The 15202-nt window shown below is 30.5% G+C and overlaps 1 protein-coding gene across 1 annotated transcript; it reads left to right on the top strand.

Annotated features, from left to right (window-relative positions):
- The first annotated feature begins 90 nt into the window (after positions 1-90).
- LOC132719653 (neurogenic locus Notch protein-like) lies at positions 91-14661 on the top strand. The gene is made up of 16 exons (XM_060703461.1): positions 91-146; positions 2313-2379; positions 3469-3551; positions 4237-4308; positions 5332-5416; positions 6199-6293; positions 6649-6717; positions 7557-7725; positions 8571-8681; positions 9268-9378; positions 10419-10529; positions 11931-12041; positions 12385-12521; positions 13056-13152; positions 13553-13715; positions 14469-14661. The coding sequence occupies exons 2-16, from the start codon at positions 2322-2324 to the stop codon at positions 14659-14661; spliced, it is 1665 nt and encodes a 554-aa protein (XP_060559444.1). The 5' UTR covers positions 91-146; positions 2313-2321.
- The last annotated feature ends 541 nt before the right edge of the window (positions 14662-15202 follow it).

Below are 15202 nucleotides of genomic sequence, written 5' to 3'. Positions count from 1 at the left end.
CTGTTGTGAAAAAACTTTGTTCCAATTTAAAACAAGAAATATTATCTCGTTTTAATACAATTGTGTCATGAACGACTTTCTTATCAATAAGGCTTGTCTCACGAGTAATTTACCTCAAGTGAACTTAATCATTAGAAGTGGAACTGGTATGTATAATTTTGTTAATTTGTATATTCAAATGTTATATACAATTAATGTGGATTGGTCTACAATAGGCATATTGTCCATAAATATTAAAAAATGATATGAGCCGCGTCACGCCAAAACCAACATAATGCGTTTGCGACCAGCGTGGATCCAGACCAGCCTGCGCATCCGCACAGTCTGATCAGGATCCATGATGTTCGCTTACAAACCCTATTACATGTAGAGAAACTGATAGCGAACAGCATGGATCCTGATCAGACTGCGCGGATGCGCAGGCAGGTCTGGAGGCATGCTGGTCGCTAACGTATTACGATGGTTTTGTCGTGACGCGGCTCATATCAATATTCAAAACGTATCATTTGGATATTCATATAAACTTTTTCTTGAAAAGAAAGTATTGATCAGTTTTAAGGGATTTATTAAGGAAAATTTGTATAATGAATAATTATATTTTGAACTAAAACACAATAATTATCTGATATATAAACACAATTACGTAATATCGGATCATGTATCTCACACTTGTCAACAACATCCATATATAAATAATTTGTGGCTTGATGTTATATCTCATACGAAATATTATCTACGTAAATTTCCATTGTATTATATTTTAATACAAACCTTCCATTATTGACCAATTTACTTTAATATTACGATAAAATTTACGATTATTGTTGAAACAATTATTACCTTGTTGTGATGCGTTATGGATACTATCTCATTTTTCATTAACTTATTCAAAAACGTCAAAACTAATATGTTATCTAGTTAGGATCCTGGGGGTAAATTTTGAAAATATATTCAAGGTCTTCTTTACTACAAAGCATTGGAGATCTAACTTTTTTCTCATTTTAGCAGGTTGTATAGGTATAGATTACTATATCTCTTTGATATTTTATTGATGTAAATAGATATCATGTTTTACAAAAATTACTAATTGACATCATTATTTGTTGGTAATTAGACTACATAATGGAACTCTTTTATAAGGTGTTTTATACAATCATTTATAGTTTCTGACTGAAAATTTTTAAAATTCTATATTTAAACCAGAGTAATAAAACCTGGAGAAAAGACCTTTATAGTGTATCCCAATTCTTCGTTTATTCCACTGTTGTTAAGGGAAAATATGCAAACAATTTTGCATTATTTTCAATGTCTACTCACGTTGTTTTGCTCTTTTTTATGTATATATTCAGTATTGAGTGAAATAAGATTGTCGTTACAGAAACTTTGTTACAGCTTGAATAAAAGAAATATAATTTGCCAACTGGTTTTTCTTTTTTTTAAGCTAAGCCACTATTCATTATGATCACAGAACTTTCATTATTTATCTTGCTCAAATAACGTTAGCATATAAGAGATAAAGAAAACACACAGCAACCTCAATGTAAATAATTTCGTTGATCTAAAGAAAAAAACATCTTGTATTATACTAGTAACTCTTGTGGAAATGATATCGTGTTTGCATTTGACATAGCATTTTTTTCTGCATTCTAAATCATGGTTATCACCCATTTAAATAATTTGGCCTTTCCGGTCTTAATAACAGTTTTTTTTTCATAAAATTAACTGTATTTGTAGTTTAGCTTCATTTTCTGTTTGTTGTATATGTTCTATGCTATGATGTTCGACAGTAGTTTTTTTATCCTGACCAACATTACACATTAATATACATATATAAATCTTTTTTTGTAAAAAAAAATCCAGACGACGACTCGAGGTGTTTTACCCCAATACAAAATGAGCTAATATCATAAACGTTTAGGTCACCTTACCGTATGCCCGTAGTGTGTTTTGCTGTATACCACTTCGTCCAATAAAGTATTGACTTGTATCTCCAGAACTTACAGTGTGAGACTGAAATACGCCTTGATGTAAGCGACCTAAGATTAACGCACATGTTTTGTGTTTCCCTGCTTTAAACCCCAAGGCGTGCGGGAGACTTAAATTGAACCCGAACTTTTCGCGTTCTGCCGTGTCAGTGTGGTTGTTTTGGAGATTTGTCCAAAATGCATTGTGAGAATTATCCGCATGACATTTCTTATAAGAAGGGTTTAAAAATCCCAAAGTCTAATCCCAAGCTGGACTAGGGACTGGTGTTCTGGTTTCACGTGAATTTTGCGCAAACTTTTATTTCTAAACACTATATTTTTTTCCAGGTAAAGAAGATGGAGATTAGGATATTAATGTTGATGACTGTAATTACAGTATGTGTTATCCCGAAAGGTATAGCGTTTATATACAGTTACAAGGGAAACTTATAGTAAATACCATAATTGTGTTTTTTATTATTTAGTTGTTCATTTTTTTCAAAATCTTTTGTTTAATTTTTTGTAATTTGATAATGTACTAATATGGTTTTTAACTTTTATAGAATATTTGTATGATATGAAAACATATAAGGGACAAGCCGTTTTTTTCCACGAGCAAGATATTTTTCATTCATTTCTCAGTTGTTTGATTATTTTTTGAAAGAAATGGCCCGATGGTGTTTTAATAAACCTATAGCTTCTAATCCAATTTGACTAAAGAATTCTGTAGAACGTAACATATGTTTAAAAGGAAATTACTTCTCGATGCGCATAACACTTTAACTATTATTGTCTGCTGACAATGTGCTACTAAAGCTAGTGTACTTTAAGTCGCTTCAGATTAGATTGACTCAGATTGGCAGGACGTAGTTTTTTTTTCTTCAGCCTTTATTAAAACCCTTAAATGTGACTGACAATATTCATGTCCTTTCGGAATTGTTTTCAATTTTGAATATACATGTATGTCTTGTAGAAAAGGATGTTTATGTAATTCTCGAACAAAATGTTTTTGAAAATATATATTTAATCAAATGTTGAAATAAATAAATGAAAGTTAGCACGATGTAGATAACTGTTTGAGACTTTAGCAGTTGTGGAGTTGGTCCTAAGCTTGATGATTTTCTTGACATACTTTAACACCTATATCTATTACTTTTGATATGAAACTAAACTTTGTATGACCGTATAAAGAAGTAGGCCTCTCAAAATTTATCATACTTACGATTCATTTACTTACTTGGTTTATATTATTATGACCCTTTCACGAATGTGCACGTAAACATTTTACAAATTTCAAATTTACTTACTTATTTTTATTTCATTGCATTCTATGTATCAGATCCTGTTAAAATATTGCCTACGTCTCCTTATATGACAACAGGAGTGGTAAACATTAAAACGTCAAAGAACTTACTAAAATAGTTTTCACAATCTTGCCTTAATAGACATGCATCGCTTTATATGACAATAAAACTATTTGGGCGCATTCTTCTTAAATTTCAAGCCAGCACATTGACGTGTTTACAGTGCAACAACGTGCCACAGCCAAGACATTGCAATGCTGTAACCGAATGCGACAAGGATGAGGTGAGACTAACATAAGAGGTTGCAATATGATGCTCATGAACTGAATCCCTGTTCTTTTTTGTATTTTCATTTTTGCAGGTCCTTCTTCTTAAGAAGTAAACATTTTATACAACTTAGGCCTGTGCTAGGGCGTGGGTGTTTGCGATTTTAAGTTTTTCAATTGCTACGGAGTAATCGAATTTCTCCTTTTAAAATACAACCCTATAATATTGAGGAGACATTGTTGTATTGATATAAAAGTAAAACGAGTAATTTAACTTAAGAAAACTCCGTTAGTATTTATCAGGAGATTTATTTCTTTTTTTCTTTTGATTTGCGGTGCAGCACTAAAATGACTTAAAACAGGATATGAATTTGTGCCATTATATAATTGTCAAAACAAACTGTTATGATGATTAGAAAATACATTTTTGGCTCAGAAGCAAACTTTGAATAAGATTTTTCACGTTCCCAATATTGCGAAAATATATCATGGTTTTAAATTGAAATTTAGTACTTGATAACAAGATAATTTGTTACAATGTAAACGAATACGTTATTTAGATCAATTTGATAGCTTAAGAAATAGTTCTTATTGGGAATAAGCAAAGCGATTCTACAGAAATTACTTTTACTTCTTTCCATTTTACAGCCACCATGCTTTTTCTTGCCTGTGAACTTATTGAACTCAATTTATTACTTTTAGACATGTGGGATTGAGGAAATAAGTAATGAATTTGGTGAAAAATTGTTCAATGTCGGATGCATGAAAAGAATGGTAAGCATTGCATGGTAGATACATGAGATACATAACTTATATAAAATCATTCATAAATATTTTTGTATTTAATTATATTTAACAGAAATATTTCATTTGTTTATATTTAATAGAATAGAGATTATCCCAAAATGTACTTTTTGAATATAGTTCACTTGTTAAATATGTTGTTGAATAAATATGTTTAAGCCAATAGAATAGAGTAAAGCGTTTATTGACATTTGTTTACAAACTTTTGGAGATTCTTTGGACAGTTAAGCTTCTTTAGGCCATTTAAAGCAACTGATATATTGGATATAAACACCTGAATAACGAACACTGTTTTGTTTATGATTCCTCACTTTGAAACGCCGATTTACATTCAATCTTGAGGTTAACTGTATGAATGTATTTTCTAATATTTTATTAAAAGACGATTTCTCAGTATTTATTATTCGTTATATAGACTTTTACGGTTTTACGGACGCGTATACTGTTTTCACGGTTTTAGCTATAACACTCACCCCACAATCAGTATAACATTTCAACGCTGAACAGGATTTACACAAAATTTGAGTCAAGCTTTGTTTTATATACATTTGTATTTATGAATTTTTTCCTTTATATAGGATAAAATGTTTTATTAGAAGTTGTAGCCTATCCGAATTCATAGACAGAAAAATATTAAAATTGTATAGGTTTTTAATTTTTAAGAACATTAGAGTTCGTGTTAAGATGTTTTTTTATTTCATCAAGAAAAAGATTTAGACTTATTTGAGCATCATAGAAAAGATGGTGCTTATCATTTATGAAATGTTTGTTTCATTTTTTGGCAAATATTTTCCATATAATTTTTCAGCAAGTGATATTTCTTTATCTCATTTTCCTTAAACACGAAATTGTCAAAATTATTTTATATAGTCAATTAAGTTAAAAAAAGTGTCAGACAATATTTCTTAGGGCATGACAACCAAACCGTGTTATCAGAATTACTCGAAATTTATTGTCTTAGAATACATATTTTAAGTTTTGGCAAAATTTTAGAAATGCCAGGGGGCCAACTCGACACAGCACTGTATACAATGTTGTTCAACTGACGTATGCAATCATGAAGGGTGCGGAGAAATAGGTATATAATACATGTTTTATAATAAAATTTTGTCAGAACATTCGTTTCTTTAGAAAAGAGGAGAAATGTTAAATTTCATTCTGTTGTGAAACATAGTTAATAGCATGAGATTGTCGTACGGAAGAAAGAAGAAAATTCGATTTGAATGAAAAAAATCGTATCTCTTTTTTTATTGTCATTTCATTACCAATGTACATTTAGAAGATACGATTGTCTTCTTATCTTTTATTTTGAAACATTATATATAGCTTATCATTTGTTATTAAATTTTGAACTTTTCGATAAAGATAATAATTTTTATGCAATTTAGTTTATTATTGTAAGTGATGACGTCATTTGAAATAATTAAAGTAGATAAAAATCACTTTGATAGCAGTTTTTATCTCAGTAAGTATGTCTTAATGTCACTTAAAGCAGCATTCATAAGATACTTGTTAACTTTTAAACGTGAAAGTTTAGACGAAAATGTTAAATGTACTGCAACGAAAGTCATTTGACTAAGTCCAAAGCCCTTACCATCCTCAAAATTTGTTTTAAAACGTGCTGCAAAAGTAGCCCTTACTCCGCGTGTAATGGTGAAAAAATGTATTAAAAATATTTAAATCAGTTATATTTTGCATCAACTTGCCACGTATTACGTTCTGTAACATTGCTGAAAACAGTTTTTGTCCATCTTGGTATATCATTAAAATACATGCTGAATTCCCACTTTGTTACAACAAGAACGAACAGAATGTCATTTGAATCTGACTATTTCTAGTATTTTTGACTTATTTTATCAGGTTATCCAAGACATCGAGGGCCAATTTGTTACTATTGTCCCGTGCATACACAATCGAAAGCATGTCATTTCGTAGATATTTGTCGAGCAGGAGAGGTATGTGGTTTCTATTTTATTCGAATTAACTAATTTATGTCGATATGCAATATTTTATAAAAAAATGGCTTGAAGAATATTTGCCTTAATTTCTTTTTTGATGTTTAGGATACCAACACTGTTAACTCTTTAAATAAGATTAAAGTGTTTCATGTTGGTTTCCGAAACATTTGATTCCAGTATAATTCTCACTCACTCAAACCCAACCAGCCAAAGCCCGACCGCCCGGTCGCTCACTCACTCACTCACTTAATATAAAAGTTTTTACGTCCAGCATGATAAAAGATTTGAATCAGAACAAGTTTAGTATGGTACATTTTTTAAAACTTTATTCGTATTATTCATTCACAAACAGGTTTGTAAATTTGATTCTCGTCGTGAATTTGATGACATGCTGTTCTCAAGTGGTTGCTCAGATGCTCATGTAAGTTATTTTTGTACATGAAAATACATATATATAGCTGATACGTGATATAATGCTCGTAAAAGGTTGTATGCATGCTCTTTGCAATATAACTTTACACAAAGCGATACAATACACTAAGAATTAACACCCATGTTAATGTCATATTTCATCGCAAATGACCTTCTATAGTAATCCACCATAATGTATTCGCGGTGAAAGACAAATGACCATAAGACTCCATGTCCGAGAGTTATTGTCAGAGAGAACATTCGGTGCTTCGTCCAAGTGAACTCTGGATTACAAATCCGATGGTGTCTATTTAGCTATGTGTCAGGACATCCTACAAAATTGAAAAAATTTCCTTAATTTTTGTTATGTTTTAGCCAGTATATAAAGTAATACGTGTAATATACTCGTTGGTTAAAACATATTTTTATTCATGTTGATAATTTACATATTAAAGCAGATCACATTGATGACACCAGCTTGAGTAACACATTGGAAATATTTGGCAAATATATAAGGATTTTTATGAGTTTGTTTTATTTCAAAAGAAGTTGATCGGTTTTCAGGGAAAACCTTATCGGCATGCATGATTGTTGTTTTGAAAGATATGTTTTTAAAATTTACACGTCTATCAAAATTTTATCCGTATCCATCAACATTTTATTTATGTGTGCGCTTGTTTAAGATAAGTAATAAATGTTTATTTCATATATGTTTGTGACAGCAAAGCAGCAGTTTAATAAACACTTGACTTTTATGACATCCATGATCCAATCCATTTTTCGAAAATGATGTTAATACGAGTCGTAAATTTGCTGCTATAAATCTGTTTTTCTTTCTATGTTTCAAAGGCTTGTAAACAAGGTGCACCACTGCAACCATCAATAGTTGGTCGAGACATTGATGACAACAAGTATCGGGCAATCAGGAAACAACATCGATCTCTCATTGAACATGTCTGTCGGAGCTGCTGTGAATCAGATCTTTGTAACAACATGTGTAATGGAAGTATCTCAGCAGGTACATGTAAATAAGGTTTTGTCTAAGTTTGTTTAGCTTTTAAACATCACTTTTTAATTGCTAAATCACCTAAACACGTAATAGTTGATTCACATTGCACAACACTCGATTTTTAAACAGTGTGAATGCAAAACTTGTCACAAAGACATCTTTGTTGCATATGTTATCATATAAAGGATTCAGTGGCAAACATTGTAAAAATTGTAAGTGTATTCCTGTTGTTTTTTTTAATTCAATTTGTTTTGTGATAACACTTCAGCTCCTTATTATATGTTTAAATATTTTCTTTCTTTTTTAATTAGTTTCAAAGCGTCTTTTTTTACTTTTGATGTATGGTAAATGAACATTGTCATTGCTCATTATTGTAAATTTACATATTTGCATGAATCATTTCAAAATGACTTTAAAGCATTAAAGCTACTCTATTTCTAACAGGTGAAATGTATAAAGGTTTCCATAATTTTATCATATCATTGTTATTATCTTATACATGAATAAGGACACGAATCTACCTGCTGGTTTTCCAATCTGCTTACTAGTTGTTTAAGACAAACTAGTGTGAAAAATTACCAGGACATATATAACAAACTATAAACCAAACTACAACATGTATTCTTTTTATACTCGTCTGCTGAAATGCATATCCAATGATACTTTTCAAGTTAAATGATAAAAAACTGAGGGTAATCTTAATTATTGGCACATTGTAAGGTTGATTGTGTGAGATGTTGAAGCTTGACAATCTCCGCGATGGACAGACACGCTTTAACCACTAGATGCCATTTCTGATTGTTGACATGCTCTCGTTTCAAATTTATGATATTAAACATTTTCAACTTTTCCAGCAACCAGTCAATGTGTATCGAACCCATGCCACCATGGGCAATGTTATGATGTGTCAAATGGTTTTGTTTGTGTTTGTAACCATGGTTACGAAGGGAGGCAATGTGATAAATGTAAGTACATGTAATTTGCGATTAAGATATCAGAAATAAGGGAAATTATGATCTTTGATATGTGTCACAAAAATGTTCATGGCTTTTCATTTCCAACTCTAACATGTTTTATGATTAATATTGTATGTAGAATACGTTTTTGTCTTAAATGGCGCTGCAGAAAAGCAGAAATTTGCCAAGTAAAGTTACTCTTGGTTCATGTGGCAGAAAATAATGAGAATGATATTTATATGTGAAAATCTTCATCGTCAGCGTTTTCGAACTTTTACCGGTATTTCATATTAAAAACAGCGGCATTTATATTAAGAATAATTCGGGTTTTCCCCCCTCAACATTTGCATGAGCAATACTTTGACAAACTGAAGGCCACATGGAGACTTGAAGTCAGCATTATCAATGTTTCACACATGTTTATGTTTAAATTCATTTTTAATAAATATGGACTTTTTATTTATAAACGAGTTGCCACAAAATAGTCACTGTCCTGTTGAAAGATCTTGCCATCCAAAGGCTTCTTCTAAATACTTTGCGACCGATCCTCATATTCGTACTTATTTTATAAATGTGGTGTCTTTTTCTTTTTAAGTGATATTGCCATGTGCATCAAACCCCTGCATGCGTGGAAATTGCACGAACAATAATGACAGATACACGTGTCAATGTCCTCAAGATTACAGGGGCACAAAGTGTGAATTTAGTAAGTAAACCCTCCTTGTATTTGGTTTTCATATCATCATTTTTTCCATCTAATATAAAATCTAAAATCTAAAATATATTATCATGATATGTTCATGTGTTCATAGTATAACCCTCTTTTACTTCAGGTAAAATGAAAATCTATCCATTTGTTTGAAGTTGTATTATCGGTTTGAAACCTTTATTGACGCAAAAAGTGATATTTTAACATTTATATGTTTTGTCAAGTAGTTGTATTTATACTTCCTGTAGCAAAAGTGCTGTCTAAGAATAGAATAAGTATAAACATGGTCAATGAATAACCAAAAAAAAAAAAAAAAAAAAAAAAAAAAAAATAAATAAAAATAAAAAAAATATCAATTAAAATAGAAAGAGAAAAGATTTTTTCACTTGACATGGAGATATTTACCATTGCAAATAAATAAAAAAATCGAAAACATTATATTTCTATACCACAATAATTATACTTGGAACATAAAAAGTAAGAACTGAACCTAATCAGGAGGAATAATGTAGGAAAATAGGAAAAAGTATGAACAATTTGGAGAAAATAGACAAATAGGCTTGGTAGTCTGTGTAATCTTTCTGGGTTATCTATCAAATAATCCTCGTTTCTTTCTAATTAAAATCTATGACATTGTTGACTTGCAGTTTCTTCTTAAACAGATTCAACAGAAGCTTTTGTAGAGATATAAGGCTTTTGAAGATTTCATATGTTTTGTTGCCATATGCTTCAAGATATATAAGAATTAATTTGCATCAATGGTTCAATAAGGGTATCCTGTAGTGGTAAACACATTAGTTTTACTCTAATACTGGTAACAGGTTACTTGGGTTACAAAACCCTCTTTAAAAAGTCTGATAATGAACGGATCTTGCTTAACTGGACATTTCTCTAAAGATTTTTTAGTCTACATACGCAGTTTTCTATTGCAAGCTGTTACTGTGGTTTAAACCCTACTGAATGTTTTTATGTATAAATGTTTCTCCAGCGTCTCAAGCATAGTTCTTTTATTCTTGTTCTGTCATTTGTCTTTGAAGAAATATTGCCATGTGAATTAAACCCCTGCATGCGTGGAAACTGCACGAACGAAAATAACGGATACACGTGTCAATGTCCTCAATATTACACGGGCAGAAACTGTGAAACTAGTGAGTAAAATTTTGATCCAAGATCATTTTTTTATCGTTTATCTTTACATATAATCCTTTTAATCTGAAAATGTTAGAAAAAGAGTGTAACCACAACGTTTTCATGGTTTAACAGTATCTCAATGATAAACTTATTTTATTTTTGTTTGGTTAAGTTAAATAATAAGTATTTTTGAAGTGACACATATCTTTGTAAGTTTTAATTGGGTGAAATAGTGATGTCTTGACATGGAGATATTTACAATGCAATTTTATTCAAAATTCATTTAAAATACTTTATTCTAGTACCATGAATATTTGGATCATAAAAAGTAAGAACTGAACCTAATTAGGAGGAATAATGTAGGGAAAAGTATGAACAATTAAAAAAAGTAGGAGAAAGTAGAAAAAATAAAATGTAGGTTTGACAGTCTTGGTTAACTGTCTTCAATCCGTCTGAAATAGTCCTCGATTTTTTGAAGAAAATGATTTTCTATCTTTGAAATACATACGGGGTTACTTCTGTCCTTTTGAAATCTATGATGAATGGATTTTTGTGTGTCTTTTTCACTAGACTTTTCTTCTTTTACAAACAAATTCAACAAAAGCTTTTATAGAGATATTAGACATAAAAACTATTTTAATTATAACATGTTTTGTTGTCATGCGCTATGAAGCCATTAAATTTCGAAAAGAGACTTGGTTTAAATTTATGAACTTAACGCTGGAAAAGGCTCTGTTCTCTTGAAATCATATGTCAATTGAAAGTTTTAGCATAACAAAATGAAAGAACAATTGATTTGTTTGAATCTTGTTTCTGTTACTCTTACTCACAAATGGTATTCCATTAGACTAAAAATACACCTTCTACAAGAACGAAAACATCCATTTTCCCACATGCCTGAAAGTTGTGAGCACTTTTTGAAAATATGAAAAACAGATTTTAAAGTGACATTTAAAGTGTGATTTTCATCAATAGTTTAATAAAGGTAACACTTTGTTCACTTTCATACAGAATAGTAACGTGGGTAACATACTCCTCTTTTTAAAGTCTAACAATGCACGGAAGTATATATTTTTGGTCTATATAATCAGTGATATAGTTGCTCTCGTGGTTTAAATCCTACTGAATATTTTAAGTATTGTTTTATGTACGAATGTTCCCCCAAAATGTTCCCCCAAAGTCTTATGCAAAGTTATTTTTTTGTTCTGTCATTTGTCTTTGAAGAAATATTGCCATGTGAATCAAATCCCTGCATGAGTGGAAACTGTACAAACGAAAATAACGTTTATTAAGCAGTACACTATTGAAAGCTGCTCAAGTGGTATTAACCCTACTGAATTTTCCAAATACTGTTTTATGTATAAGTAATTGTCCAACGTCGCACAAATAGTTATTTTATTTGTCATTTGTCTTTGAAGAAATATTGCCATGTGAATCAAATCCCTGCATGCGTGGAAACTGCACAAACAAAAATGACGGATACACGTGTCAATGTCCTCAGGATTACACGGGCACAAACTGTGAAACTAGTGAGTAAAATTTTTATCCAAGATCATCTTATATCTATAATCTTGTCATCATATCAGTTTTAATTTAGTGAAAGTTATGTCTTTAACCTAAGAACCTATTTACGTTTAATCTAATAGCTATGTTTCTACTATGGTGATGTAGGTATATTCTTGAATGATGACTGCATTCTTAGAAATGTATTTTTTTGTCATTGAATATGCAATCATTCTATAGCTTACGTGATTAGGTAACACATATATGGTAAAATCTAAATAAGGCAATAAATAACAGAACAGAAAAAATAATTATGTCATTAATGTCAAAATGTTTTGTCTGTTACACACTTTTTGTATCATATTCTAGGGTTGCTGAGTGATTGTTATGATCTACTAAATATTGACCATGCTAATGTAAGCGGCGTCTATTATATAAAACTGTGGCAATCACATACAACTATACAAGTTTATTGTGACATGGACACAGATGGTGGGGGATGGACTGTAAGTGTTACTTTATATCTTATGATAAGATGTAACTACCGCCAAATTAAAAAAAATTGTAAGGCTAAAGTAACAGACAAATACGTATAGCTTTAGATTAGACATTTATATTTATCAGAGAGATTGATTGTAGTCATGTCATATGTTTAGAAACTGATTAGAAAATAGAATTTTGATTCCTGTTTAATGCGTTGAGTTTAATGAATACAGTAAAGAAGAAGCATAAGCGGTAAAAATATTGATATAGTTCATGACGTCACAGATAACATCATACATTCACTCACATCTGAGACATACTGTATACCACACAAACTTTGATAATTAGTGATAATCAACCCCCACTTCAATGTCTAAGGAAATAACTCTGTTAAGAATGTTGACCAAACTATACCATTTTTTACTTCGATGGAATTTCGGTTAACTTTTATACTACTTCATATATTTTCATTATTATCATGCTAGCACAAAATGACTTATTGGTTAAACGTTTATGTTGTTATGATTATAGAGAAACAATATTTCTCCATTCAAAAGGTTTTTCAAAGGCGATTCAACGGAAGCGTAGATTTCTATAAATCATTTTATGAGTACGAGAATGGCTTTGGTAGTTTAGATGGAGAATTTTGGCTAGGTATTTATATCGTGATATCAAAGAATATAATATCTTACAAAGCAAAAATATGAAATTACAGGTATGATAGATATAGATAGCGTTGGCATCGTACTATTAATACAATGAGTGCTGGCCGCATGGTTTAAAACACAAAATCGTAGAAATAGAATAGACATGCTTAATAAATAATACTACTCAGTCCGATGGTTAATAATAATAATAATAATAATAACAACGATAATAATACTGATAAGGATAATGATGATAATAATAATAATAATAAAACAAATAATAATAAAACAAATAAACAAAAGTTAAAATAAATGTTATATAATAGCGTGAATATGTCTAAGATTATTGCGATACACAACGAAAATTTTAAGATGTGAATACAGGTTTGTCTTACTTTTCTATTTAGGACTTGCTTATGTTCAAGAAATGGCGTCACAAGGACAATCAGAATTAAGACTTGACTTAAAAGCAGCAGATGACAGTACTGCATATGAAACATACCAGAATTTCAAGTCTAGGAGTCTCGCCAACCTATACCCTTCATATAGATCACGGCGTTGGAACAGCAGGTAACAAACATACATAATTTTGTTAATTTGTTTGATAGTTATATAGTTAGATCATTTGTTTATATAAAGTGACAATATTCTCATTTATTTCGCTGTCATGTTGAGTTGAACTAGTTATGAATTTCAAAACATTGACTACTAGTATTATAATGGTAATTGACCAATAACTGATTATGAAAAATTTTAATAATATAATATAAAAACTACCTAAATAATTAAAAGATTTTCTCACTCTTAAATTTTAATAAGAATTGAACGTTACCGATATATTTTGAATGATGTTTAAAAAAAAATTCCGTTGGCCATGTAATGTATTGATTTTGTTCAAAAAGTAAACTATAAAATAGATTGATGCCAAGTATTTTTATTTTTACCAGTCCATTTACGCTTGGTTATGCATAAATGTCACTTTAATGAATATATCGTTAACATTTGTTCTATTTATTGCTGCTTATTCTTATGGGGCTATACTGTGATATAAAAGTGATGAAATAGAAATCAAAAGTACATCATTCAACACGCGATAGCTCAGTATATTATGCAAAATTGTTAACGTTGTGTTGTTGTTGACTTATCATTACTTCTTGAATACATAAAATAAATTGAGTGTTTACAATTATTTAAATTTTAATTAAAACAAACAATACGATACAATGGGAAACTGAAATATAATCATTTCATTCCTACACCAGGCGACAGAAATGGAGTTTATTACAACAATGGTCACGACTTTATTACATATGACCACGACAGCTCCTATTCTTGTGCTAAGACAGATCATGGAGGTTGGTGGTATAATGGCTGTACTTTAGCGAACCTCAATGGAGAGTATGTTACGCCAGGTACAATTTCATCATACCACAGTGGCGAAGGTGGTGTGATATACCGTGAATTTCAGGAGTACAAATCGCTTAAAGAGACAAAGATGATGTTTAGAAGAGTATGATTATGTTATTAAAGCAATAAACAATACCTGTACACGTATATAACAGTTTGTCTTTGATATTCATATTGTCATCCTAAAACAATAATGGATTATTGATATTGGTCACTTTTATCCATTAATTTTCAACAACTATTGAGACAATGATATGGTACCATGCCCGTCCTACTGATTGATATTTCTTCATTATTATAAAATATTAGATTGTTTAGAAATAGTTGTAGCTTCATGTCAACTATCATATATTCAAGCATTTTGATAGATCAATGCCCTGACCTTTCATTTGGAAAAACAACAGACATAACCTCAAACTTTGACAGTAGCTCTTTTGTTAACAAGTACAATGTTGTGAAATTCTTATTGTATCAAATGAGTCTGATAATTAGATAGGTCATGGATCTATGCATTACTGACCGGGAAATTATTATAAACTATTTTAGAAAAGGAAAATCAAACAGGTTGTCAACGAAGTCATTAAGGCACTTAATCTGCTCGAACAGATTAATGAACGGACCCATAAATAAGTAGAGGGAATACCATTTTT

Source organism: Ruditapes philippinarum, unplaced genomic scaffold (genome assembly GCF_026571515.1).
Source record: "Ruditapes philippinarum isolate M1 unplaced genomic scaffold, ASM2657151v2 ctg3707_1_1_1_1, whole genome shotgun sequence".
In the NCBI taxonomy this organism is placed as follows: domain Eukaryota; kingdom Metazoa; phylum Mollusca; class Bivalvia; order Venerida; family Veneridae; genus Ruditapes; species Ruditapes philippinarum.
This window is presented reverse-complemented; position numbering and strand designations above follow the sequence as displayed.

Coding starts and splice junctions, on each gene's coding strand:
- LOC132719653 (XM_060703461.1), top strand. CDS start 2,322: ATGGAGATTAGGATATTAATGTTGATGACTGTAATTACAGTATGTGTT. Junction 4,309..5,331: donor TCGGATGCATGAAAAGAATG/GTAAGCATTGCA, acceptor GCAAAATTTTAG/AAATGCCAGGGGGCCAACTC. Junction 13,153..13,552: donor AGATGGAGAATTTTGGCTAG/GTATTTATATCG, acceptor TTTTCTATTTAG/GACTTGCTTATGTTCAAGAA.